We start from the raw sequence: 27,416 nt of genomic DNA on the forward strand, positions 1-27,416 counted from the left end.
GAGTTGTATGCATGCAGAGTTAAACATCACAGTCTGTATAAAAAGAGATTACATTCATTGAGCCCTCTGCCTGTTCCTCGAAATAACATGGGATTGAAATCGAGGACATTGTTAGGATTTTCTGTAGATATAAACTTCAGTCTCCACCCAAAAGGAAAGATGATTTAAGGTTGGCAGTATTTCTGGATTAGGGAGTATGGCAAACACAATGTGGTTGCAGAGGTTGGATGTGGCTCTTTCTGGATCATGGCTTATCCACTCGTTTGTGCCCTAAACAAATTGATGTAGGAGTCCTGTAAGTGGCTTGGACTCCTGCTGGCAGATATAAATTGCCCTCTGCAGAAAGGCAGCATTATCCTAGATGAGGTACTGTATTTTGATCTGCTGTCTATATCCCTATTGTAAGGATGGGGCATGATAGCTGAGGCTCTGAACTTTTTCTTTCTCAGTTACAGGTTAGTACCTTTGCATATGTCATGCCAAAGCACAGAACTTGTTTCAGAGCCACATGGCTGTGGTTTATCCATGCAGCGTGGAACCTGTATGCAACTTGGTTCCTTCAAGGTTTTTAAGTTAAGTGCACACCAAAACTTGCTTGATCTCACGGCTTCCCAGGGAGGTTTTCACAGTGTGTGGCCAGTGTTTGTTGAATGCTAAGCAGGACACTGGGCAAGTGTGTCTAGGGTCTATGGGTGCGATACAGTTTTTTGTCCAAAATGAGTTGTAGTTCAATCTTGCTGTTCCTGCTGCATCTCCATTCTGCTCTTTGAAGTCTTGTTTCCTTTATCCCTTTACTGCACCAGCCAGTGGCAAAAGATTGTCTCCCTGTAGACATGACAAACATTGGGGAAGGCTGGACTAGTTTGACCAAAATCTGGTGCCTGTCATCCTCAGCCAGCATGGCAAATGGTCAGGGATGATGGATGATGGACTGGATGAGAGCTAACAAACTGAGGCTTAATCCAGACAAGACTGAGATGCTGCTGGTGGGTGGTTCTCCTGACAGGATGGGGGATGTTCGACCTGTTCTGGATGGGGTTGCACTCCCCCTGAAGGAACAGGTTCGTAGCTTGGGAGTTCTTTTAGATCCATCCCTGTCACTCGAGGCTCAGGTAGCCTCGGTGGCACGGGGTGCTTTTTACCAACTTCGGCTGGTGGCCCAGCTACGCCCCTATCTAGACAGAGAGAACCTCGCTTCAGTAGTTCATGCGCTGGTAACCTCGAAATTAGATTACTGCAATGCGCTCTACGTGGGGCTGCCTTTGAAGACAGTTCGGAAATTGCAGCTTGTGCAGAATGCAGCGGCCAGACTACTAATGGGGACCAGACGGTTCGACCATATAACACCGATTCTGGCCCGCCTGCACTGGCTGCCTATTTGTTTCCGGGCCCGGTTCATAGTGCTGGTTTTGACCTATAAAGCCCTACATGGCACAAGACCACAATACCTGTTGGAACGCCTCCCCCGTTATGAACCTGCCCGTACACTACGATCATAATCAAAGACCCTCCTCCGAGTTCCTACTCATAGGGAGGCTCGGAGGGTGGCAACGAGGAAGAGGGCTTTTTCTGTGGTGGCCCCCGAACTGTGGAACGATCTCCCAGAGGAGATACGCCTGGCGCCAATGTTATTATATTTTCGGCGCCAGGTTAAAACTTTTCTCTTCACCCAGGCTTTTTAATATGTTTAGTATGCGTTTGACATTGTTTTAACTTTTAAACATTTTAAACTTTTAATCTGTTTTATATTGTTACATGTTTATTGTATTTTTGATGTTTCTTGTCTTGTGAACTGCCCAGAGAGCTTCGGCTGTGGGGCGGTCTATAAGTTTAATGAAATAAATAAATTAGTAGTAGTCTAAAACATCTGGAAAAAAACAGGCTGGAGAAGGCTAAGTTAAACCAGGCCAATAAAACAATTTATTTCATTTATAATATTTTTATCTTGCTTTCCCTTAATAATCCTCAAGTAGTTTTGTTCAGTGTTATTTATTTATACAAATACTGTAGGCCCCAGAGTGCAGAATTTCTTGTTTCCTTGGTGTGAAAATATATTCAAAGAAAAAAGACTGCTATCCTGGCAGTAGTACAATGAAAAGTACATACTAATTCTGTATGCTTAAGGGGCACTAGGAGTCAGTTGTCAGTAGCAACTTTATCAAACTCTAGTGTCTTCTACTTAGATGATTAGCAAATCCTCTGACCCAGGCACTCCATATATCTCTTTTTTTTTTTTTTTTCAATAATTTTTATTCAGATTTTCATAAAACATACAAGACAAAATCATAAAACATTCAAAGACAAAAAACAAAATCAAAAATAGTTAAACAAAAAGAAAAAAAGAAAAAAAAAACAAAAATAAAAAATAAAGAGTAAAATATTGACTTCCCATTTGTCAAAGATCAAATCAGTTATAAGTCTATAATATATAACAATCCTGTCTCTTAAGTCATATTATAAAATCACTTTCCTCCAGTAGTTATCTTACTTAATCATCAAATCTCATAAACATTACTTTATTCTTTCCACAAAAAGTCAAAGAGAGGTTTCAATTCTTTAAGAAATATATCTATCAATTTTTTTTCCAGATAAGCATATCGATTAATCCATCTCATTACTAATTATGATAATCTTATTGTCATAACCATAGTCAAAATAAACATTTCAATTAATCCATCACATCAGAATCTGTTAGGTTCAGTAATTTCAGTAGCCATTGTTCTATTATCCCTCCAATGACCTGTTTGCTGAAGATCTCGTGTTCCCACAAGCACTGTCTGGAAGATAGGCCGTGAAAGCACATACAGTTAGTTATTTCCGTTTCGCTATTCCCCTGTGCATTCTTTTCTTAGTTTTTTAAAAATAAAGTAATGATAAACCCCTGCTTCATGTAATGCATTTGGTAAGTGACTGAAGTTTCTGAAGTGCATGATGAGCAGACCTTGTCCATGACTTTGCAAAATGCCTTCATAACTACAGTATATATTCTGCAACTTTTGAATGAAAGAAGGCAGTGCTTGTTTTTAAAAATTGGATCATGAAACACTTCTATTTTCTGAAAGGGTATCTGCCTCTTATGAAGGAGGAGGTGATTTAGGACCTAAGGCTGTGGGCACACTAGTCGCTTGAAAAGCAGCTAGAATGGATTCTTCCCTCTGCTGGCCGCACCTCTCTTCCCCACTGTTGACGTCAGACCTTTAAGGACCACCCACAGCAAAGCATTGGGCCAATCATTGTCTTTGCTTGAGCTTACAGCAGTGTTTCCATTGGCTACACCTGGAAGACAAAGGGGTTGATCTGCCTATTGGTTGCAATATCTGCCTGAAGCTGAATTTAAAAAAACACACTGAAGCTAACCTGACCAGAGTTTTTGAGTAAAAAGGGGTGGGGTTTGATTAGTGTTGTGTGCTCACATTTTCAAAAAAGAGGTGAAGACGTGCTGGAATCTGCACAACAGTAAGAGTGTCTCTACCCTCAGCCTCTGTTTCCTCTTTTTTGGTGACCACTGTTGGCTTCTGAGGCTGAGCTTTCAGGCTTCTCATCACGAAAGCATCAGATGCTCTATATTTAAGAAAGAATCAGTTTTTTTAATACTTCAGAGTCTTGCTTGAGGCTTTTGTGTTTTCATTCATTTGTAAAACAAAAAATGTCTGCCGTCTTGTTTTTTAAAATGCTGTAGATTTCCATAGGAATACTTGCCTGTTCTGGAGGCTGTAATGGTCATTTGCTCTTCAACTGTCTTAGCAAGCAGGGCTGTAGAGTCGGTACATCAGACCTTCGACTCCGACTCCCCTATTTTTCTACTGTCTGACTCCGACTCCTTCATAAATGGCAAATGTATATTAACTAGTAATAACAAATTTACTGTAGTAAAATGGTAGCACAAGGCATTTCATCACCACCACGTGAATCCAGAGCTTGGAAAAGTTACTTTTTTGAACTACAACTCCCACGAGCCCAATCCCTGGGGCTGATAGTTCAAAAAAGTAACTTTTCCAAGCTCTGGATTCACGTGGTGGTGATGAAATGCCTTGTGCTACCATTTTACTACAGTAAATTTGTTATTACTAGTTAATATACATTTGCCATTCATGAAGGAGTCAGAGTCGGTACATTTCTACCGACTCCGACTTCACCCAAAATTGCTCACGACTCTGACTCCACAGCCCTGTTAGCAAGACACAATTAATAGCATTTATGTTGTTTTGCCTTAAGAGTTAGGGGGAAATGGAGTCTCTGCTACTTCCTTTACAAGGAAACACACTGTTTATAATTTTATTATTAAATTTATAACTCGTTCTTTCTCCCAGCAGGAGCCCAGAATGGCAAACAAAAATGCTAAAAGCACTCTAAAACCAAAAACAAAAGACTTTAAAACATATTAAAACGAAACATTCCCAAAAGTATATTAAAACAAAACATCTTCAAAAACATATTAAAACACTCTAAAAACATCTTGGGGGGGAAAAAAAGCTTTAAAAACATCTTAAAAAGCAATTCTAGCACAGATGCAGACTGGGATAAGGTCGCTACTTAAAAGGCCTGTTGAAAGAAGAAAGTCTTTGGTAGGCACTGAAAAGATAACAGAGATGGTGCCTGTCTAATATTTAAGGGGAGAGACTTCTAAAGGGTAGGTGCACTACACTAAAGGTCCATTCCTGTGTGCTGGGCGGAATGGACCTCCTGATAAGATGGTATCTGCAGGAGGCCCCCATCTTCGGAGCACAGTGATCAACTTGGGTATATAAGTAATAAGATTATCTTTTAGGTATCCTGGTCCCAGGCTGCATAGGGTTTTGTATGCCAAAACCTGAACCTTGAACTTGGCACAGTAGCTAATGGGCAGCCAGTGCAATTTTTTCAGAATCAGGGTAACATTTTGGCAATACCCTGCCCCAGTGAGCAGTCGTGCTACATTTTGCACCAGCTGCAGCTCCTATTATGGGTGTTGGTGCAAGGAAGCTTTCCCAAGCTTTGAAGGGGAAAGACCCTTCCCTTGCAGGACAGTACATATGGAACCAGAGTCTCCTTCATGTCTTCTAACATAAATTTGGAGTTCCTCTGTCAAGGAGCAGGACAGAAGGAAGGAGAAAAACAAGGTGTATTTTGTTGCATGCATTACCCATGAATAGCAGGTTCAGCTCAGCCTCCTGGTACACTAAAAAAAGAGAAAGTGAGCATGCAGAGGAGTTGGAAAGCATATGAAAGTGAAACCAAAATTAGTTTTATTTAAAATTTTCCAGCTGGCAACTGTGGTGCCTCATTAGCATAATACATAATGTTTGTACAGTGGCTTTCAGATGATCCACCAAAATTAATCCCCAGCCAAAGACTGCAGTTCAAAGTTAAGACAAAGGAAAGTGGAACCACGGTGTTGTGACCTGGTGGTAGACAGGCAGTTGTGCTCATGATCTGAATAGAAATTTTAGATGAGGCTGTTTGAACCATGGTTAGCTCTGGGATGGGGAACCTGTGACTTTCCAGATGTTGGATTTTATCTCCCATCATCCCCAGGCAGCATGGCCATTTGATGGGAGTTGTAGTCCAGCAATATGTGGAGGACCACAGGTTCCTCATCCCTTGATCTGTTAAAAGCTACAAAATGGCTTAGGTGGTATTGTACTGTAAAATCTTTACTACCTATCAAATTTTGTAACGTGGCAATTCTGCCCTTCTCTCGAGAGCTTATTGTGCAGAGAGGGTTTATGTAGTCTTGCTAGAAACATCTTTAGTGACTGGTTGCAGAAATTGTGTTGCATTGTTGCAAAATGTGGGTTTGGCAGTGAATAGTAGACTAAGGCTCCATCAGCATTATACATTTAAAGCAGTATCACACTTTGAATTGTCATGGCTTCCCCCAAAGAATCCTGGGAACAGTATTTAAGGATGCTGAGAGTTTAGGAGACCCCTGTTGCCTTCACAGAACTACAATTCTCAGAGTGGTTTAACAGTCAGTTCCTCTTCTCAGGAAACCCTGGAAACTGTAGCTCTGGAAGGGGAATAGGGGTCTCCTAACAACTCTTAGCACCATTAACTACAGTTCCCAGGATTCTTTGGGGGAAGCTGTTTAAAGTGGTGTAATACTGCTTTAAATGTATAGTGCAGATGAGGCCTAAGAGCAATGTATAAGTTGGGGCAGAAAAGCAGTGGGAATCTTGAAGTTGGAAAAGGGAACCTTTTGAAAAGGTGGAGGCATCTGTATCCTAATGTCTGATTTACTAAGTATATGCTCCTGGGTCCCAATGTTTAGCTTTATGGCCATCACATCTACTTCACAGCTGTTAACAGGATGTTAAAGATAAGGTACTTAAGTTGACATTCTGAGCTGTTTGTATGAGTGCTATGCCTAGGTGAAAATCATTTTGAATAAAAAATTGTAAGTATATTCAAGGCTCTCTTTTGAAAAAGTTTAGTGGCTTCAGATTAGCTTGGACTTGCGGCACCTGGGTTCCAATAAAACTCAAACCTAATAGTAACACTATAATTTCTGGCCCACAATAGCTTTTGCCTGCCTCTCTGCCTACGCATACATGTATTAGCTGTTTTAACAGTATACGAAACCAACTTCTCTAAAGCTTCCCTGCTTGGTCATCTGGAACAGATTTTTATGTGACACAAGTTGTCAGCCATTGAAATGCCTGGTGGATATATTTTGTCCTAAATGTCAGTAATTTTAGACTCGCATAAATGTGTTTTATGCTCCAAAGACTCTGATATAACAGATACAGATACAATTTTTTAAAATCCCATATTAAATATTGGTTAAAAGCAGCAACTAAAACCACAATGACTGGAGGTGGATTACAAAGATGCTGCAAGAAGTTTAATTAAGCAGGATTCTTGATCCATCAGGGAGGCAGTGAGCTCAAAGGGGTTGTGATATTCTCAGAGTGTCTTGGCCTGTTCTTCACACACACACAAAAATCAGGATTATTAAATTAGGTGAAGCACTGTTTAATTTTGCGAAAACAAAATGATGCTTGCATATTAATAACCAGCATCTTTGCTAGCCCTCGTGCCCAAATATCTGTGTTAACCACATATGGCTCAAAATAAGAGAGACAGCAGTTATTTTCCCCGAGTAACCAGATTAGTGGCTATTTATTTAACAAAATTTATATATTGCTTAAATGTAAACACCTCTAAGCAGATTACCAAAAACATTAAAATTATGAATAAATCAGTTAAAAACTAGCAATTAAAAACACATTTAAACAGCTCCTAAGTAAAAAATAAATAAAACAGACCAACATCTATGTGTCTGGATAGGCTTACCTCAACAAAAAATTTAAGCAGGGCTGAAAGGAATACAGCGAAGATGCCTGCCTGATGTCAATTTAGGAGCCTGTTTGTGTTTAGCAGCTGAGGGGGAGTTCCCTAGGGTAACTAGATTCTAAATCCTGCAGGACTTCATCAAAAGTAACCGGGAATATTAAAGACAGTAGAATACAAAATACAAGGGTAAGAGTTGTATAACAAAATACAGTCTTAAAAAAACATGCACATTCCCATTACTCTTGCATTCCTTGCCGGGCAGCATTTATCTCTTTCTTATGGAACAACTGTTACTGCGCACAGTCTTCTTGATCCTTGAAATAGCTTGCTCTTCTAGACTGTTCAGCCTCCTCCCTGTAAATGTTGTAGGAAATGACCATCTTTGGGTGTCTTCGGTGAATTTTTTTTTCTCTCCCAGCCTCCTGTTTCAGAGCTGTCCCAAGATATTTCTCTAGGTCCAGAATGGAGAAGAGATGTTTGTTACTTAGATACGGCTCTGGGAAGCACACCATTTGCCCCAAAGCATCTTCTTGTTTGCTTAAAATAGTGACCAACCTTTTGCTGACTTGCTTTGGGAATAAAGCAGTTTTCTTTTGCAGGTTAAGGCAGTGCTATGCCACTGTCTTTCAGTGTTGGAGCCTCAGTTTTGACAGTAGCTTGGATTCTGAATTGTGTTGCAGGAAGCTGCTGGCTTTGTCTACCCTGGATTGTGTAGAACGACTTTGGAGGAGCCGTGGTAGCACTGCTTATATTCCAAGAGGCTTTATGTCCCTGTGCTGTGTTTAATGGGGCTTGCCACTAGCAGTGTCTGTGGTGGGATGCCTGTTTTGAGTCGTAGAGGAATCCATATTGAGCCAAGTAGCTTGGTGGCTACATGGTCTGCCCAGGAACAGATGCAGACATGTGCACATTGCTCAGAAGGCATGAAAGGAATGAATGTTGGGAGCCAAAAAAGCAGGAGTTCAGAAGATGCTTCTGCAAAGGAAGTTCAAGTCAGCTGGGAGTAGGGAAGTTGTCATCATTGCTCTGGGGATTGTTCCCCAGTAACTGGCATCTTGTGACTTAACTGCACTCCTAGGCTGCATTGTTTTTTTCCTTCTCAGTAAGGAATGCTGAATATAGGATGCTGCCTTATATCATCAGACTATTGGTCCATATAATCTAGTATGGTCCACACACTGACTGGCAGTGGCTCTCCAGGATTTCAGGCAGGAGATATTCCCAGCCCTACTTGGATATGCCTGTGCTCAAACCTGGGATCTTCTGGCTGCAAAACATGTGCTCTACCACTGAACTATGCCTTTTCCAATAGAGTACTATTGCATAGGGGCCTGACATCTTCCAGAAGTCAGAAGGTACCATACGTTTGCAAAGGTGGAGTGTGTGTGAGGCTTTTGTATTCCAGTATTGTCTCAGAAGCAAAAATGGATTTTACATTATAATTTACAGAAGAACTACCCTCTGAGAAAGGTTTTCTATCAAATTGGCAGTACCACCAGTTATTAGAGATGCTTTCAGTATTCCTGTGGCTCTGGTTCCTTGTTTATGTGCATTGAATTGATGCCACCAGACTTGAATGATAAACTAACTGAATTAAGAAACCCTCCATCTTGATGATGTAGTCTTGGGTTCTTACTGATGTGTGTCTCAAGCTAGCGCTCTCTGTGAATAACTCTCTCAAATCCCTTTGGCGTGTGTCCTGTCAGTGTCTGATAGGATCCATCCCTGGGCTTTTGGCTGACTTTGGGGGTTTGTTAATTCCAAATGATTATTTTGTCCTTCTGTCATGAAGTATCAGAGGGCTGGACAGCAACCCCTCATACCAAGGTTTGCTTGTTTTACTACACAGTAGAAAATAACCAGAAGGAGAGATGTTAGCTTCCTGTCTGGCTATAATATGTTAGAATGATGGCATGAACATTAAGAGTAAGGCATAAAAAGAAGGGGGGGAAAGGGAGAATGGAGGCTCCTTCAGGTTTTTTGCTTCTACTTCCTGTCTGCCCGTGTATCATGAATCTACATTTCCTTCCTCTTTGCTTCTGCACTGGTTTGCAATGAGGACAGAGTTCCTAACTGGATGGAACTGATAGGAATTGTAGTCCAAACAGCACCTGGAAGCCACCACTTTGGCTGCTCCTGCATTAGATCAAATGGATGTTTGCACAATGTATGGAATTTACCTAATTCTGCTCCCACTTAATCTCATTCAAGAAGGATTTTTGCCCAATTCTAGCGTTTGGCTTATAGTAAACCTAGATCCCAGCAGTTTAAAGAGCTCTCTTTTCATGCACATGCATCAGTCTGCTTCCCTGGCTTTGTCCCTGGTGGGGGGAGGCGAGCGTATTTGAGGGTGAGAAGGCAGAAGCATGTCATCTTGCAAAGGAGCTATATAAGCTTGTACTTGTGCTATCACTTAAGATGTGTTAAGTCAACTGTTAGCTATGTTGTATGCTTACCTTGCAAGGGGTTTCCCTTGCTGCTGCACTGTAGTAACTGCTGAGCACTACTTGTTACCACTGCTTCCTATTATTATTAGCATTTATTGCCCACCCTTCACCCAAAAGTCCCAGGGCAGGTGATATCATTGCCTATCTCTTTGGATCCTCTGTTATTTTGGGAGATGGAACTGCAAGGGTGGAAAGGGAACAATAGGTGGAATGCAACTAACTTGTTCCATCAGCCCAAGGATTTATGTTTGCACAACAAAACCTTTCCCTCTGCCTTCCACACCCTTTGCATCCCTTAAATCTGTCCTGGGGTTTCTTTCATTCCCCTGGAACAGATTTGGGGAGGGAACAGGGTGTGTGTGTGAAAAGTTCAGTTGCGCAAGTGTAAATCCTTTACACTGATAGAACCAGTTAGCTGGGTACTGCCCAGTGCCTAGTGGCTTGCAGTCTTTGCTCATCTAAAGCCTTTCTCTTCGAAGATGAGATGTAAATGGCAGCCAAAGTATTGATAATATTTGGGACTCTGTTTCTAGTTAATGATATATAAAACATTCCAAAACACTTACCAAAAAAAAAAAAAGAGAACCTTAAAGTTACCTTGAACCTTAGAAAACCAGTTCAGCAGCAAGGGAACAGGAAAGCAAACATGTTCATCAAACGCCTTGGAGAGCGTGTTCAGCTGGCATTGCAAGCTGTGTAAAGAGTCCCAACTCAAGTGAGCAAGTTCCCAGAGGGTGACTACCACAACAGAAAGGGCCCTGCTCTGAGGAGATCTTAGTCTGCGCACTATTGGTGCTTACCACTGAAAAAAGGTGTGCCGAGCAAAGCGTCGTCAAATGATCTCAACTGGTGGGAAGGTCCGTTATGGTACTCTGCGTGCTGAGTACTGGACTGCATACACATCATATATTTAAAGCATATTTGAAGCTCATTATTTCCCACAGTGAATCCTAGGAACTGTAGTTTACCTCTCACACAGCTACAATTCCCAGCACCCCTTTAAAGAACCAGGATTCTTTGGGGTGGGGGAAGAATGCGTTTTGAATGTGCTTTAAATGTGTGGTATGTATGCAGTCTTGGTTCTTGAATTCTCGCAAGGTATGTGGTTTCTCTATCTTAAGTTATCCATCGATGTTGATGTTGGTTGCTTCTGAGATTTTGAGACTAGAAGGTGCTCCCCTTGGAAGATGCATAGCTGGAATTATTCAAGTGTTTATGAAGTCTGAGTATGTTGAGTCAAGATATTGGCTACAGTTTGGGGTGCCTTGTTTTATATGGCTCATATATATAACCTTTTGCAGTATCGCTTGTAATTGGGGTTGCTTCCAAGAGAGTGTTAGTCTTAAAGACAGAAGGCTATGACTGGAGTTATACAGACAAAAAAAATTAATAAAACTAGAAAAAACCACAATGATGACCATAATGACCAGAATTCTGCAAGGAGGGGGAAAAGCTGGATTTGGTTACCTATATATAAATAATGCAAATGCAGTGAACTGTGCATACTAGGGAAACTGATGCATATTCCTTTCTCTGCTTACATGAAGTCACAGCTCTGGATATGGCCTGTGAACTGTGACCATTTTTAGGTAGGGGAGCTGGGAAAACTTTTCCCAATGGTTAGTTTTTTTTGTCAGTTGAAGTTATACTACTGAAGGATGGGCAATAAATAGATCAGTCTTAGTGCTTTTGAACAACGTTATTATAATCCATGTGATGGTCTGTTAAATGCAGGCAATTCTTGTGTCTAACATTTCTCTCTGGAACCTACAGCTCTGTAATTCTAGTGCTAACAGATATTACAGGTTGAAACTCAGCAACTGCAAGAATCCAATACTGCTAAACCAGCAACATTGCCGCACTGTAAAACTGTAACGTACTCTTGATTTCCCTGGTGAAAATGACTCATGATGAATGCTTGTTGAGTGGGATCCTGACCAAAAGACAGCTGATGCCAGGCATCCTATATTAGTATGACTGTTGGTAGACATTAAAAAAGTAGAAAATTGCTGCAGGATGTAACATACGTGTGTGTGAAAGCATGCAATTAAAAGGGGCAAAATTATACTCTTTTCATGTAATGAAAGTAATAGGGCCCCATGATTAACATATTGCTTCAGCATAAATCTCCTGGCTGCCTTTTAGCACTACCAGTTAGCAGGATTATAGAAAACTTGTTCCTGAATCCAACAAGAAATAAACTGAATTTTACTACATCATGCGCTACTGTATCCAAGTATTTCAAAATGCTTTCTTCAAGTGCCATAATGAAAATATTGATAAAATATGATGGCAGACTTGTGTGACATAGACAAGAGTCTCTTTATGATCAGGGGCTAAGGTGTATTTACAGATGGGAGTGAAAAGTCATGGGGAGGGTACAGGGAGGCTACTTGAGATGCATGTGAGAGTATGAATGGTTTGCCACTGTTTAAGATGCCACTTCTTTCTCCCTTGCAGAACTCGTCATGTATCATTTTTGCTGCTAGACATGCCAGTGCTTCTACGGTAAGCAGTTTTTTTCATTCCTTGTGGTTTTTTCATGAGAGATGAGTTTGGCTGTTCCAGCCCCCTGGCTAGACCCTGGAGTGCTGGGAATTACAAATAGGGACATTTCTGTTGCATTCAGTTCCTGCTTGTGGGCTTCCCATGGATGGTTGGCCACTGTGAGAACAGAATGGTGGACTGTGATAGTCATATTGCCTGATCCAGCAGGGCTCTTTTGTTGTAATGCTTGCTCCAGGGAAATGTCTGTAAAGAACACTGGATGGCCAGTGGCTCACTTTTGTCATTTGTGCTTGAGAGAATCCAATCCATGCTAGAGTTGTTACTCCTCTCCCTTTTTCTTCTCCCCACCTCTCTTCCAAGGCTGGGTTACTGGCACTGCCTTAATGTTTCACTTCATACCTTGTATGTAAGATCTGACATTTCCTTTTCATTTTCAGAACCTGAAAGATGTTCTTACAAACATGATACCTAAGGAGCAAGCAAGAATTAAAAGCTTCAGGCAACAATATGGCAGCACAGTCATCGGTCAAATCAGCGTGGATATGGTGAGTGCCGCTGGTGTCCTGGCAGGGCTTGAGAGTTCATCAGTGTAAAATATCCTAGCCATCGTATCCTGAAGGAGATTCCATCTCTACCTGCAGGCTGCTACTAGACTAAAGGAGTTGCAAAGAAACCGCTCTGTGGTGCTTCTGTTAGGCATTTTATCCTCTGGTAAAATGCCTTGAGGGAGGTGGTGAAGCTTGGCCAGGAAGCTTACTTCTCTATTCCATAGATGTCCTCTTGTGGCTTCTTCATTTAAGCCAATAACATGAGATCTAGGGCTTGGCAAAACATCACAAGGAGCTAGGAGGGTTTGAGGACATTTGTGACCCTAGAGTACATAAATAGGGGGAGGGGGAGAATAGTCCATCCAAAGGGGTACATGAGGTCTCATCCAAAACATGCACTGAACCAAGATTCAGCTTCTGGCATCTCAAGTTAAAGGCTGTCAAGAGGCAAGACTAAAAATTACCTCTGCCTGAGACCTTGGAGAGCTGCTGTTGGTTTTAATAGTTTCTAAGTACATGACTTAAATAAACCAATGTTCTGCTTCATCTTTAAATCAGCTCTTTTATGTTCTAATTATGAAAGCAATTGAATACTTGGCAAGCTTCTGTGTTTAGCCTTCTCAGTTTGGAGTGAGGCAGAGTAGACATGGAGACTGCTGGTGCATTGGTCTAATTGGGGATATTTGTATTTGCTGCTAAAATAATACTCTTCAATAAACTGGGAAATTTGAGCAGATTTTCTCAGTTTTTTTGCCTAATCTATTGAGAGCAGTGTGGTGTAGTGGTTAAGGTGTTGGACTATGACCTGGGAGACCAGGGTTCGAATCCCCACATAGCCATGAAGCTCACTGGGTGACCTTGGGCCAGTCACTGCCTCTCAGCCTCATGAAAACCCTATTCATAGGGTCGCTATAAGTCGGAATTGACTTGAAGGCGGTACATTTTCATTTTTATTCTGTAATTTTTACTACTTTGCATAATTCTGCTTTCTGCTAGCTGGAGAGACAAGCACAGGATACTACAGCCCCACCCTTAGGGGCTTTCCACTGGCAATCTTATTTAATTACTTCCCTGACTTCTAAGACTTCCACTGGCTTTGCTCAAATACTTTGAAGTATGACTTTGCATCCATAAGGGTTGAAACTGACCTTGTTTTTTTTAAAAAAAGAAAGCTGAGATTATTGGTTGAACTCAGTGCCCATTGCTACATAGTACGGGGTTTCTCTGCTCCTGCAAAATCATGGCATATGTACATCCCACCCATGATCCCATTGAGTGTAAATAATGCAGATGAGCACTACCTTACTGAATGTCATCAATTCAGGCTCACTTGGAGAGAGTTCCCTTGGTTTTCCCACCTCTGATTTAGGGTCTTTTTCAGCCTGAGGTCCATATTCCTTGTGGGCAACCTTCTGAAGGTATTGCATGCCAGTGGTGGCTGGGACTGAAGGCAAAAGTGGGTGGAGCAACAGGTAACCTTTTGTACAGTAGGCTACAATCCAGCCATGCAAAAGCCAGAGGTTTCCATATAGATACATAGATATATACACATACGTGCCCTCCATCCTGGCAAGAGAGACATTATCAATTTAAGGACACTTTCAAGTCAAGTCAGGCAAATTGTGTGGAAGGTGAAGGGTATGGCCTGGGGAGCGTCCCAAGGGCCAAACAGAGAGGCGTAGATGGCCACATTTCATCCTTGGGCTGGCTTTCCTCACCCCTGTCTAAACAACTGAATCTGCCATAATGATCACCCTTCCCAGGCAGAGAGCTAGCTATGCCAGATCTAGCAGTAAATACTATCTTGATCTGATCCTTGTGGTATATAGTAATGTCCCAGCTCTAACCCAGGAATCCCAATCTTCTTGTATTAAATAGCTCCCTTCTTTCTATTGGAGGCACGGATGGAAGTGTTGTATCTCTTATTTCACACTGGCCAAGTGGATATTATAAGATGTATGCCCTGTGACACATATGTACACAAGGGTTGACAACCCTGCTTCAAAGCTGTAGTATCTGCTAGCTGATGCAATCCTTGTGAGTAAATTGGGAGGTCTTAATTCCTATCCACCTGCAAGATCATTGGCATAAAGGGAACACTTCATTAACATGCCAAAGAGCCCACATTACCAGTTTATTATTTTAACCAAAGTCTTAAGTTTTTAGATGCCAAACAGGCTTCCTGATTATACTAGGCTCTAAGCAGTACTGCACGTCTCTTGTTTTGTTTCTGAATCAGAGTTCATTTAGTTAATTGCTTGTGAAATGATGTCTCCTGTGATCTAGCAGCTATAGCTTTGGTGCACAGTGGCAAGGCTTTCTGGGTGCCAGCTGGAAAGCTGAGCCTTGACACTTGTTTGAAAAAAACTCTGTTATTCAGTCTGATTTTTAAGACTACTGTTCCAAACAAGGACACTGACAAAAGGGGAAGTATTTCAGCCAAAGCCAACTTTTTAAAGAAATTTGCCACTGTGCTTCCTGGTTTTTTGAGGGCTGGCAGAGGAGACAAGGGGTGTGGAATAAAGATACCATTTTGGCAAAACAGGACGTTGAAAACAATTCTGAACCAGAGTCCTCACGTAGTAAGCTAATGCTAAACACCAGGAAATTATGCAGAACAAGCAAAGTTTGTGCAACATACAAATTTATTCTGGTTTTAAGCTTTGGGCTATGCTGTTTATTTATTTATTAATTTTATATCTTGCCCTTCTTTCCAGTAGGAGCCCAGGGTGGCATAGAATTTTAGATTACCTTAAACCAAAGGTGGTGGTGAACTGCCACAGGCCTTATCCGGCATGCCAAGTCTTCCCTAGTGACCACCAGCCCCCCAGCTCAATTTTTTAGTAATGGCAATACACCACTTGGGGGGGGGGAGTGCAGAGCACCAACAGAGATGGATCAATGTTCATACTAGAGATTATCATGTAGCCATTGATACACTTTATATAGGAGGTATCAAGTCTATAATCCCTTTTTAAAAAAATATCTAAGTTGATGACCAGCATCGCAACTTTTGGCAGCAAATTCCAGAGTTTATGCACTTCATGAAGAAGTACTTTCTTTTGTCCTGAATTTTGTCACTTGTCTAACTGGCTCTTTTATCTCTAGATCTACGGTGGTATGAGAGGTATGAAAGGGCTAATATATGAGACCTCAGTCTTGGATCCTGATGAGGTAAGGAGGCCTGAGCTTGTGGTAGTAGGTAATACCTAACTGACTCTGTAGCCTGACCATTGAGGTGTGTGGATTTTTCATCTTTCTATGTTTCCAGGGCATCCGTTTCCGTGGGTATAGCATTCCTGAGTGCCAGAAGCTGCTGCCCAAAGCCCCTGGGGGTGCAGAGCCCCTACCTGAAGGCCTGTTCTGGTTGCTGGTGACAGGAGAGATCCCCTCACAAGAACAGGTAACGAGACTGAAGTGACTGAAGTTCTCAATAGAGCCTCTGATTCCAGAGATGGATGGAGGGCTGCAGCTTATATCTTCGGTCCTTGCAGCTCACATTAATTGCCTCCAAAAGCCATTATGCAATCTGTCTTTTAGAGTCTGTGAGGAGGGAGGGAATCGCTGGGATGTCTATATTACAGCAGAAGATGGTAGAGCAGGGGTGGCTGTGCACAGCTCTGTGTCTATTTCCTTCCTACTTGCTAAGGCAGAGAGTGTTGTGCTTTCTTTGTTCAGGTGAACTGGTTGTCTCGAGAGTGGGCCAAGAGAGCAGCTCTGCCTTCCCATGTAGTGACCATGCTCGATAACTTCCCCACCAACCTTCACCCCATGTCGCAACTCAGTGCTGCTGTCACCGCCCTCAACAGCGAGAGCACTTTCGCCCGTGCCTATGCAGAGGGGATCAGCCGGACCAAGTACTGGGAAGTAAGCATTGTATGCCTCAGCCCTCTGCATGGGTAGAAGAGGCCCTGTGAGATACTGTGGGTTTGGTACAGCAGGGGGTGGATGGAAAGGCGGGTGGGCATCCTGTAAGCTCTTCTTCTGTAGTATCTGATTGGTGGCATCTAGAGGTGAAGTCTTGAAGTTATAGACCAGAAACTTAGATTAGTTATTGTAGTCACCTACGTGAAATAGTGCTGTACCTTATTTATATGCAGGAAATCTAAGCAATTTATGTGGTCCAGATTATGGCATTTTCAAGAAGTTATTACGATCTGAGCCTCTTTCCTTTTTGTGTGCCTTGAAAATAAAAATGCATATAGCACAAAAGTAAGGTTCTGGATATCAGGACAATTCCTGCTAAATGTTAAGCTAGAGGAACCTGCCTGAAACTTTCATTGTCAGAGGGTGGTGATGCTTAATGCATTGTAGCTTAAGGCACAACAAAAGCTGTTGCAAACACCAAGGACTGCTTCGAGAGTGGAGAACCTGTGCTCACCAAGTGTTGTTGGACTCCCATCTCCCGTCATCCCCTGTCAGCGTGACCAGTGACCAGGGATGATGGGAGCTATAGATCAGCAACCTCTGGAAGGCCACAGATTCCCCATCCCTGGACTAGTTTGTCCAGAGTCCGCTGTGGTGGATCAGCAAATGGGAACTTTGGCTCACTGAATCCGAAACTGCTGCCAAGATTGCTGAAAACCCTTCATCCTGGGATCGATCTGCTAATGCCAGGTGCTGATTAAGATTGTCAAGATTTGAACCATGAGCAAGATCCTTCTTGCCTCTGTGCGCAGAGGTGGCAGTTCTTCTAGAAAGAGACAGCCAGTCTGAAGGCAGGTGAAGCCCTGACTGAGTGCTGCCATAATTTTGGCCTTCGGGCTTGGGAGCGCAGCAGCCTAGTTAAGCTTTTGTTTCATGATGATCCTCAAGCAAGTGATAGAATGGAGAGAGTCAGCTTTGTGTGTGTCAGTGTCAGGGTGTCACCTTGGTCCTCAACATGTAGAATTCAACCCTGTTGCTGCCCTGGTAACACAAGACCTTGAGCATGATGACATGTGCCTCTGCCCTGACCTAAAAAGTCTGTGTGCACACCCTCTGCACTGAAGCGAAGAGACTTTGGTCTCTAGCCAGTTCCAGCTCTGGCTGCCTGTGTCTGCCATGCGTCATTCCTGTCTGGACTGAGGGGTGAAGTGGGGGAAAGGCAGTGGTAGTTCTGCTATGGCTGTCCATTAACCGTTACCTATTTGGCTCCTGACCAGCCAGCCCATGTGCTGAAGTTGGAGGTCCTATTATAGGAGAATTGGAACTTATCTCCCATTTGGTTCTGTTGTCTTAAAGAAATGTGTGTGCTTTCAAATACCCATGGAATGGAAATGGATCCTTAATATGACCAAGATTGAGCACCGCCCCCCTTCCAGGAGTTGAAAGTCAAAGACGACTCAGTAGATGTGAACAGGCAGTATCTGGAACTCTTACTCACCTTTTTAAAACAACAACCCCAAACCTCTTGTGACAAATCAGAAAGGTTATTCACTTGGCATAATTCTGACTGCAGGATTCTGGTTTCTTTGCAGAATTTAGAATGTTTTTGGTAAAGGTTTACTTGGATGACAAATGCCCACAATCTGGTTACTACTTGATTAACTCAAATTCTTCTGTTGGCATTCCCTTCTGCCATGCCTTCCACTCCAGACAGCTCTGAGCACTTCAGCTAAACTGATGTTTCCCTGGCTGTACCACCTCCAGCATGCATATGCTGAGGGTGGTGGTGGGGATTGCTTGTTTCAAAAGAGCCCCTGTGTACAAAAAATTATTGGATGTGGAAAGCTAACACCTCATAAAGAAAGCTTGTATTGTTTTGAATCTGATCCTTGATTCTCTTGCACTCTTTTTCTTCTCTTCATATCCCCAAAACACTATACAGTTGGCCATCTGTCTTCCATCTCCTCTGCTGTGCTGCTGGAGATCAGGTCCACCTCTTCATCACATTGCATTTCCTTTTTAAGTGAGATCCATAAAGGCTTTCCTGATCCACCTCAGGTTTACCTTGCCTCAGCTATCTCTGCTGCTACCTAACTCCATACCTTGTAATTGTTGAGTTGTCTCAGTTGGAGGGGGCCTTGGTCATCTCCCTCTCATCTCTCTTCATATTCTGATGTAGACTGTGGATGCAGAGCCTAGTAACAGCAAAGATAAACATAAGTTGATCCCAGATAAAGCACGACCTCTGCATCATGGCTGCCATAAAACTCCTCCTGTGTGATTTGGATGTACGTAATGCAAACACCAGATGACCAGGTTGCTTGGTTATGTCAGCACTGCAACTCCACTAGAGCAGCTGGCATAGGAAATAACCATGCAACCCACTGGAAGCAATAGCTTTGTGACCCAACCCCATGGGGAATAGTTTTGCAGCCCATAATTTATGGGCACCCCCTCCATTTGGAATGTGTAGAAACAAGTTCCTGGTGCTGCCCAGTGGTGGGCAAGTATGGAGGATACATCTGTCTTGCACAAGACTAGTATGCAGAAGGTCAAGAGTGAGAATGGAATCTATGGCAGAGGGACTGGGAACCCTGAAGAAAGTTCTCCTGGAAAGTTTCCTGAAAGTTCTCCTTTTGGCATTGTTAAGATTTCAAAGCAAAACAAAATCTTAATTTAAATAAAATCAAGGAGAGTCCTTCCCCCCTCCCCGGGTTACCTTGTGGAACACCTTTTCCCATTTTAGCCCATCGCAACCCTTGAGATCATAATTATATCATCCTCATTGGAGGCCCTTCTTGGTATACCTCCCTCCAGCAGCAGCCTGGAGAGTGGTGACTAGACAATTGGCCTTGTCAGTGATGATTCCCCATCTGTGGAATACTCACCTGGTGCCATTGACATCCTTGTGGTGTCAGACATTTAAGTGTTAACTCCTGCAGCAGTTGATGATATGTTTTATCTGGGTAACTTTTTGGTGGTCATCTCTATGTTGGGGAGAAGGAGAGAATTTTTTTAAGGGTCTGGTTACGCTTTAATTTTTTAACTTAAAAAAGTTCCTGGATTTTTTTGTAAATGGCTTTTGAGACTGGTTGTGGAAAATTACTTATAAATAAAAATAATATTGATATTTGAATTAAAAGAGTAGAAATGTAGGGCACGGAGTGATTGTGTTGATGCCAGTCCTCTGCCTATGGGCACATGAAGGAAGTCCTGACCGCTGCTTTTGTCTCTAAGCCTGCAGGGGCTGCTAGCATCACATGGCTCTTGGAAGAACAGGTTACAGCACTTGTCAGCATTCCTAGATCAGCTGGTAGATACAGGAAAAGCAAAAGTCTGGTAGATACAGGAAAAGCATAAGCTTTTTAGTGTGAACTAGAGTCCATTTCATCAGATACATGCATGAAGGCTTATACATATGTGCCAGCAAAGACTTGTATGCAATGTAGCGCTAAGAAGATTGTCCTGTCGGTACAAGCATTTCTGCTTGCCTGAAGGAACAGTCTCTCTCTCTTCCCCAGTGTGTTGTTCTGGGGGTTCTTCTGACCTTCTGGAGAAGATTGGGGGGAGGAGAGGGGGGAAGTCCCATTGCATTAATAGGAATCATGCTGGTTTCTGCTGGCACAATGAGTCAGTTGAACACAGCCCAAGAATCCCGTAGACTGTATACAAATCTCTTTAGCCTCAGTGTTAACTGCTGCAGCTTTGGCCAGCCAACAGATCATGTGGTGCTGCTGCTCTAGGGAGGATTGGAGTGGGAAGGCACCTATGGGTGGTTCCTGATTGCTGCCTCCTGTCCCCCTGCCTTACCTTGCAGTTTATCTATGAGGACTCCATGGACTTGATTGCCAAGCTGCCATGTATAGCTGCAAAGATCTACCGTAACCTGTACCGTGAGGGCAGTAGCATTGGTGCCATTGATCCTGCCTTAGACTGGTCACACAACTTCACCAACATGCTGGGTTATAGTGACCCCCAGTTCATTGAACTCATGCGACTCTACCTCACCATTCACAGGTAAATCGTGTGTGCGCGCTGCGCGTGCGAGAGAGTGTGTGCGCGCGCGTGCGAGAGAGCGTGTGCGCGCGCAGTGCGAGAGAGTGTGTGCGCGCCGCGTGCGAGAGAGTGTGCGCGCGCAGTGCGAGAGAGTGTGTGCGCGCGCGTGCGAGAGAGCGTGTGCTGCGCGAGCGTGCGAGAGAGCGTGTGCGCGCGCGTGCGAGAGAGCGTGTGCGCGCGCGTGCGAGAGAGTGTGCGCGCGCGTGCGAGAGAGTGTGCGCGCGCTGTGCGAGAGAGTGTGCGCGGGCGTGCGAGAGTGTGTGCGCGCGCGTGCGAGAGTGTGTGTGCGCGCGCAGTGCGAGAGTGTGTGTGCGCGCGCGTGCGAGAGTGTGCGCGTGCGCGAGAGAGAGAGTGTGTGTGCGTGCGCGTGCGAGAGTGTGCGTGCGCGCGCGTGCGAGAGTGTGCGCGCGCGAGAGAGAGAGTGTGCGCGCTGCGCGCGCGAGAGAGAGAGAGAGTGTGTGCGCGAGAGAGAGAGAGAGTGTGCGCGTGCGTGCGCGAGAGTGTGCGCGCGCGTGCGCGAGAGAGAGAGAGTGTGCGCGCGCGTGAGAGAGAGAGAGTGTGCGCGCGCGAAGAGAGAGAGAGAGTGTGCGCGCGCGAGAGAGAGAGAGTGTGCGCTGCGCGCGAGAGAGAGAGAGAGTGTGCGCGCGAGAGAGAGAGAGAGAGAGAGTGTGCGCGCGAGAGAGAGAGAGAGTGGTGCGCGCGCGCGAGAGAGAGAGAGAGTGTGCGCGCGCGAGAGAGAGAGAGAGAGTGTGCGCGCGCGCGAGAGAGAGAGAGAGATGTGCTGCGCGCGCGGAGAGAGAGAGAGAGAGAGTGCGCTGCGCGCGCGAGAGAGTGCGCGCGCGAGAGAGAGTGCGCGCGCGAGAGAGAGTGCGCGCGCGAGCGAGAGAGAGAGAGTGCTCGCGCGGCGCGGAGAGAGAGAGAGTGCTGCTGCGCGCGCGAGAGAGAGAGAGTGCGCGCGCGAGAGAGAGTGCGCGCGCGAGAGAGAGTGCGCGCGCGAGAGAGAGAGAGAGAGAGTGCGCGCGCGCGAGAGAGAGAGAGAGTGCGCGCGCGCGGAGAGAGAGAGAGAGAGCGCGCGCGAGAGAGAGAGAGAGAGCGCGCGCGAGAGAGAGAGAGAGCGCGCGCTGAGAGAGAGAGAGAGAGAGTGTGCGCGCGCGAGAGAGAGAGAGAGAGAGAGTGTGTGCGCGCGCGCGAGAGAGAGAGAGAGAGAGTGTGGTGCGCGCGCGAGAGAGAGAGAGAGAGTGTGCGCGCGCGAGAGAGAGAGAGAGTGTGCGCGCGGCGCAGAGAGAGAGAGAGAGTGTGCGCGCGCGCGAGAGAGAGAGTGTGCGCGCGCGAGAGAGAGAGAGAGAGAGAGAGAGTGCGCGCGCGAGAGAGAGAGAGAGAGAGTGCGCGCGCGCGAGAGAGAGAGAGAGAGTGCGCGCGCGCGAGAGAGAGAGAGAGAGTGCGCGCGGCGCGAGAGAGAGAGAGAGTGTGCGCGCGCATGAGAGAGAGAGAGAGTGTGCGCGCGCGAGAGAGAGAGAGAGAGAGAGTGCGCGCGCTGAGAGAGAGAGAGAGAGAGAGAGTGCGCAAGCGCGAGAGAGAGAGAGAGAGAGAGTGCGCGCAGCGCAGAGAGAGAGAGAGAGAGAGAGAGTGTGCGCGCGCTGCGCGCGTTGGAGAGAGAGAGAGTGTGCGCGCGCGCGCGGCGCTGTGAGAGAGAGAGTGTGCGCGCGCGCTGCGCGTGAGAGAGAGAGAGTGTGCGCGCGCGAGAGAGAGAGAGAGTGTGCGCGCGCTGCGAGAGAGAGAGTGTGCGCGGCTGCGAGAGAGAGAGAGAGAGAGTGTGCGCGCGCGCGAGAGAGAGAGAGAGAGAGTGTGCGCGCGCGAGAGAGAGAGAGAGAGTGTGCGCGCGCGAGAGAGAGAGAGAGAGAGTGCGCGCACGCGCGAGAGAGAGAGAGTGAGCGTGCGCGCGCGCGCGCGAGAGAGAGAGTGAGCGTGCGCGCGCGCGCGCGAGAGAGAGAGAGAGGCGTGGCGCGCGCACGCGAGAGAGAGAGCTAGTGGCGCGCGCGCGCGAGAGAGAGAGAGAGAGAGCGTGTGCGCGCAGCGCGCGAGAGAGAGAGAGAGAGAGCGTGCGCGCGCGCGCTGCGAGAGGAGAGAGAGAGAGAGTGTGCGCGCGCTGCGCGCGAGAGAGAGAGAGAGAGTGTGTGCGCGCGCATCGGCGAGAGAGAGAGAGAGAGTGTGTGGCGCTGCGCGAGAGAGAGAGAGAGAGAGCGTGCGCGCGCGAGAGAGAGAGAGAGAGCGTGCCGCGCGCGAGAGAGAGAGAGAGAGAGCGTGCGCGCGCGGAGAGAGAGAGAGTGAGAGCGTGCGTGCGCGCGAGAGTGAGAGTGCGCGCGTGCGTGCGCGCGAGAGTGAGAGTGCGCGCGTGCGTGCGCGCGAGAGTGAGAGAGAGAGTGAGAGTGCGCGCACCGCGCGCGAGAGAGAGTGACAGTGTGAGTGAGTGTGTGAGAGAGACATGCAAACCTTCAGGAAGTTCCATCTTCTGTGGCCATGGGGATGCCATTTCTCCACACCCGAAGCTGAGGAGAAAGGTGGAAGCTACAGTGCATCAGGAACAGTGGTCATTTCTTGGGTGGGGAGGAGGCAAGAAGAGCATCTTTTGCCAATGCATGCTCTGCTATTGACAGAATCCAAGCAGCTCAGTGCCTGCTCCCCATCTTGGTGAATTGGGAAGTGCAAGAACCCTGCCTGCTATACAGCTGATGGAGCAATAATGGAGAGAACCAGGGTGAGGGGCAATGAGGCCTCAGTTTCTGTGAGTTTAGTATCTCCCCTCCCCCTGTGATTAAGTATTACAGACATTTTCTCCACGTGCTTTCAGTGTTTGTGCACAGAGGATTACTGAACTTTTCTGAGCATGTTTTAAGTGTCCAAGTTTCTGTACACTTTATGTAGGAGACAGCAATTTTGCCAGCATATGTGGAACCTAACCAACTGATGTCATCTGTAGCTTTTTGTGACAATGGAGGTTCCTGGGGAGGGGGAGGCATAGATCGGTGGTAGAACACATACTTTCTCTATGAAATGTCCCAAGTTCTATATTCAGTTAAAGCAATGGTCTTCAACCTTTCCCAGCCCAAGACCCACCTTTAACCCAAGCACGCATTTCGGGACCCATTTCGTAATTTTTTTACCATATATTTGTATGGTGGTACTGCTTTTGTTGCAACCTACATCAGGTCAAGCCATGACCCAATAGCGGGTCCTAACCCACCAGCTGAAGACCAGGGAGTTCCACAGTATCAGGACTGAAAGAGACCTCTGCCTGAAATCCTGTAACCTGTCAGATTAGTAGATGTTAATGGGTAGATAAAGTTGCTAATAAGGCAGCTTCATATGTTCATAAGTGGCTCCCTCTAGTGAAAGAGAAACCTAATTTTATTTTCCCCCAGTTGAAAGCTCTGTATTAACAAGTGTAATGTGACTTTTGTACCAGTAGGTTATTAGTTACAGCTTTGGTATTCTGGAGCTGAAAAACCTTTTTTCAGGAAAATCTTTCAGGCTTGCATATTGAAAGTCCAAAGAAGATGAATACATTTTTAATGCCAGAAGCCTCGTAATTAGAGAGGTTTTGGCTTCAGAAGCAATGTTAAGACTTTTAGGCACCAAACAGAGCTGGCTTAGCAGAGTGATTTAAAAGATCAAGGGCTGTGAGCCCACAATCAGTAGGTTCATATTTCAATCAACCATGAGCTTACTGGATGGTCTGAGAGGCTCCTGCCTCAGTCCTCCTCCCCACACATCTATAGTATGGAATAAAATAGGACTACTTTAGAGTGGCTGTTATGGGGGGCATTCTGTGCATGTGGCAGTAAACCTGAGTGTTCACTGGCTGCAACTCCCTGTCACATATTGGACCTAGGATGAGTCTACTTGCATGACTTCATGTATTTCTAAACATGTGTCACTCATATGTTTAGTATGTACATCTTAAAAAACTGATGTGTAAAGTGCTCCAAGATTATTAAGAAGAGTGTGTTCAGAACCATTGAAGAAAAGAGTTAAATGCTGAGTAGTATTAATATTCCAAAGAAATACACATTACATAGGGTGTTCTTCAATACTGGCTAGGACCATGGAATGAATTCACTGTGCTATTGTATATTTGGAGTATTATTTGAGCCCTCCTTCCTGTTCAGGAAGAGAAGTCAGTGAGATTCTTAATTAATTGGTTAGTAATTGCCCAGATACGCACACAAATTCATTTTGGTCTGCTGTGTCTTCTTACAGGGTTGCATGTTCTCTGCTGATTTTCCCTTCCCCCTTTTTCTTTCTGCAGTGACCACGAGGGTGGTAATGTCAGTGCCCATACCAGCCATCTAGTGGGCAGTGCCCTCTCTGACCCTTACCTAGCTTTTGCTGCAGCTATGAATGGTCTGGCTGGGCCGCTCCATGGCCTTGCAAATCAGGTAGGGGCCTCATTGCCCAGCAATGCTGAGCAAATCCTGAGTTTGGTGGAGAGCATTTAGGGAGCCCTCCCTATTCTTGCTATCATCAGCAATATCTCATGGGCTTCTTGCAGGAAGTGTTGGTGTGGTTGACGAACTTGCAGAAGGAGTTAGGCGAGGACGTGTCTGACGAGAAGCTAAGGGATTTCATCTGGAATACTTTGAACTCTGGCAGGGTGAGTGATGGCCTCCAAGCCTATTGGACAACTGAGGAAGGATGTGGTTGGGAGGAAACTAGTGATTTGGTTTGCAAGATTTGGTACAGTTTTTATCAGGCGAGGTCTATTCTGAAATGGGCAAAGATCACCTGCTTCTATCAAGTAGCTGGTAATAGGAAGGTTCTCTCTGCTAGAAAGCCACTGCCTGCATTGACAGAATAGACAGCACTGGGCTAGATACAATACTAGGAAAATAGTTTTTTTGGGGGGGGGGTGCTAAGGCAGCTTCCTTTGTCCCTAAAATGTCCAGCAGTGTTCAGCAAGCAGGTGACTTGGGAGCTGGGGAGAGAGGAGAGAGTAAGCTCTGCTGAAGAACTTTGAATGTCCCAATCAGTATGAATGGTAGCTGGGAGCCCAGGTTGCATGTTGGAGAAATTGAATATCTACACCAAGTAAGATGTGTTCTATGACAAGCACGTAGCTGTATTTTGCATGAAATTATCCATGTTGTGTGTGATGTACCCTTATTCTACACTCTCTGTTTTTTAGTGTGAACTGCCCTGTTTTATTCAGTCTGTAATAAATACAACTCTGGGACTCTTTAGAATAGCAGCTCACATCCTGTCCTAAGTTAGAAGGAAATACCCGCCCTCATTTCCATGTAGATGATTTGATACATGTAATTGTCTCCCAGTTCTTCTGCAGTGGCCACTAGAAACTAATTAGCTGAAGAAGAATGGCATTGATCTACTACCTAGTGGATTCCCAGTGTAGGGATAGTTCCAGATGACATAGAAAAGGCAAGCCAGCTATAGGAGAAAACAAATAAGGCCTGCAAAGTCAGTCCATTCTATGGCTCAATAGGGGACCTCTCCCAGACACCAGCCAAAAGACAATTGCCAGAAAGCAGTACAGAATGAGTGTGGCAGTTCATATTTACACTGTGTGTATCACATACACATTTAAGATACACCCTCTGTTCATACCAGATGGCTATTTCATTCCACAAGCTTTAGACTGTTCCAGAGCTTGCTGAACAGTTCATTGTTACAAATGACTAAGAACTGGTAGGAAGCTCCTAAAGAAACCCACAGGCAGAATTGTGGGGGAGGTGTGTTAATAATGTTTGTACCACATCAAGGGTAGTGGTGGCAATGTGTTTAACGTCTTCTAGCAAGATGTGGATGTCAATTACTATAAGGAAGAATAAGTACCTGCCCTTGTACTCCCTTGTATGTCATATTGGGTACTACTCACAAGGTTCTGGCAACAACTTGTGTTGCAGGTGGTTCCTGGCTATGGCCACGCAGTGCTGAGAAAGACTGACCCCCGCTACACCTGCCAGAGAGAATTTGCCCTCAAGCACCTTCCCAAAGATCCCCTCTTCAAGCTGGTGGCACAGCTATATAAGATTGTCCCTAATGTGCTGCTGGAACAGGGCAAGGCCAAGAATCCTTGGCCCAACGTGGATGCACATAGTGGAGTCCTCCTACAGGTGAGTTGCTAGCTCTGGCAACTGCAGAGGGGAACAGAATCCCTGTATTTCCTTAGGTAAAAGGCATGCTGGAATCTGGCCTTGGGACTGCCTTGTTGGTTTGGATATGGGGCTGCCTCAGCTCAATTTAACATTGCACTTACCTTCAGGTCTGAGGCAGAGGATCACCTCACCATGTTTTCTTCCTCATTAACTACAAGGGGAAGATCAAGCAATCCCTATAACCTAAATCTTTTTGGCAGAATTGTATGGAATTTGCAGACTTAGTAGGTCCTTCTGAGGGGATGAAACTTAATAAATGCCTTTCAAGTTTGAGGTTGTTTTTTTTAAAAAATTTTTTTGATGCTATTAAGGTTTTGAAGACAATTGGCACAAATGTACCAAGTAATGTAGAGGCACCCTCAGGTAGCTTCCTGCAAACTTTCAGAAGGATAATATTCTGACAGGGTGACCACCAGCTTACTCCTTGAGGGAAAACCAGTCAATAGTGGCTTAGTGGTAGAACACTTTGTAGCAGTGTTGCTTGTAGATTGTGAGCCTGTAGCCAAGTATTCCAGGAGAGTGAGTGCCAGGTGGGGTCACCCACC

The 27,416-nt window shown here is 45.1% G+C and overlaps 1 protein-coding gene across 2 annotated transcripts in view; it reads left to right on the forward strand.

The window, feature by feature from the left end:
- The window catches only part of CS (citrate synthase), a 37,969-nt gene that overhangs the window by 6,681 nt on the left and 3,872 nt on the right, over positions 1–27,416 (forward strand). For both annotated transcript variants that reach the window (XM_061615166.1, XM_061615167.1), the window contains exons 2-10: positions 12,183–12,230; positions 12,668–12,775; positions 15,887–15,952; positions 16,050–16,181; positions 16,457–16,645; positions 20,463–20,662; positions 25,008–25,137; positions 25,251–25,352; positions 26,620–26,829. In XM_061615166.1, coding sequence (XP_061471150.1) covers positions 12,183–12,230; positions 12,668–12,775; positions 15,887–15,952; positions 16,050–16,181; positions 16,457–16,645; positions 20,463–20,662; positions 25,008–25,137; positions 25,251–25,352; positions 26,620–26,829 — 1,185 coding nt within the window. The remainder of the gene's footprint in view (positions 1–12,182; positions 12,231–12,667; positions 12,776–15,886; positions 15,953–16,049; positions 16,182–16,456; positions 16,646–20,462; positions 20,663–25,007; positions 25,138–25,250; positions 25,353–26,619; positions 26,830–27,416) is intronic.

The sequence above is a fragment of the Rhineura floridana genome, chromosome 3 (genome assembly GCF_030035675.1).
Source record: "Rhineura floridana isolate rRhiFlo1 chromosome 3, rRhiFlo1.hap2, whole genome shotgun sequence".
Lineage (NCBI taxonomy): Eukaryota > Metazoa > Chordata > Lepidosauria > Squamata > Rhineuridae > Rhineura > Rhineura floridana.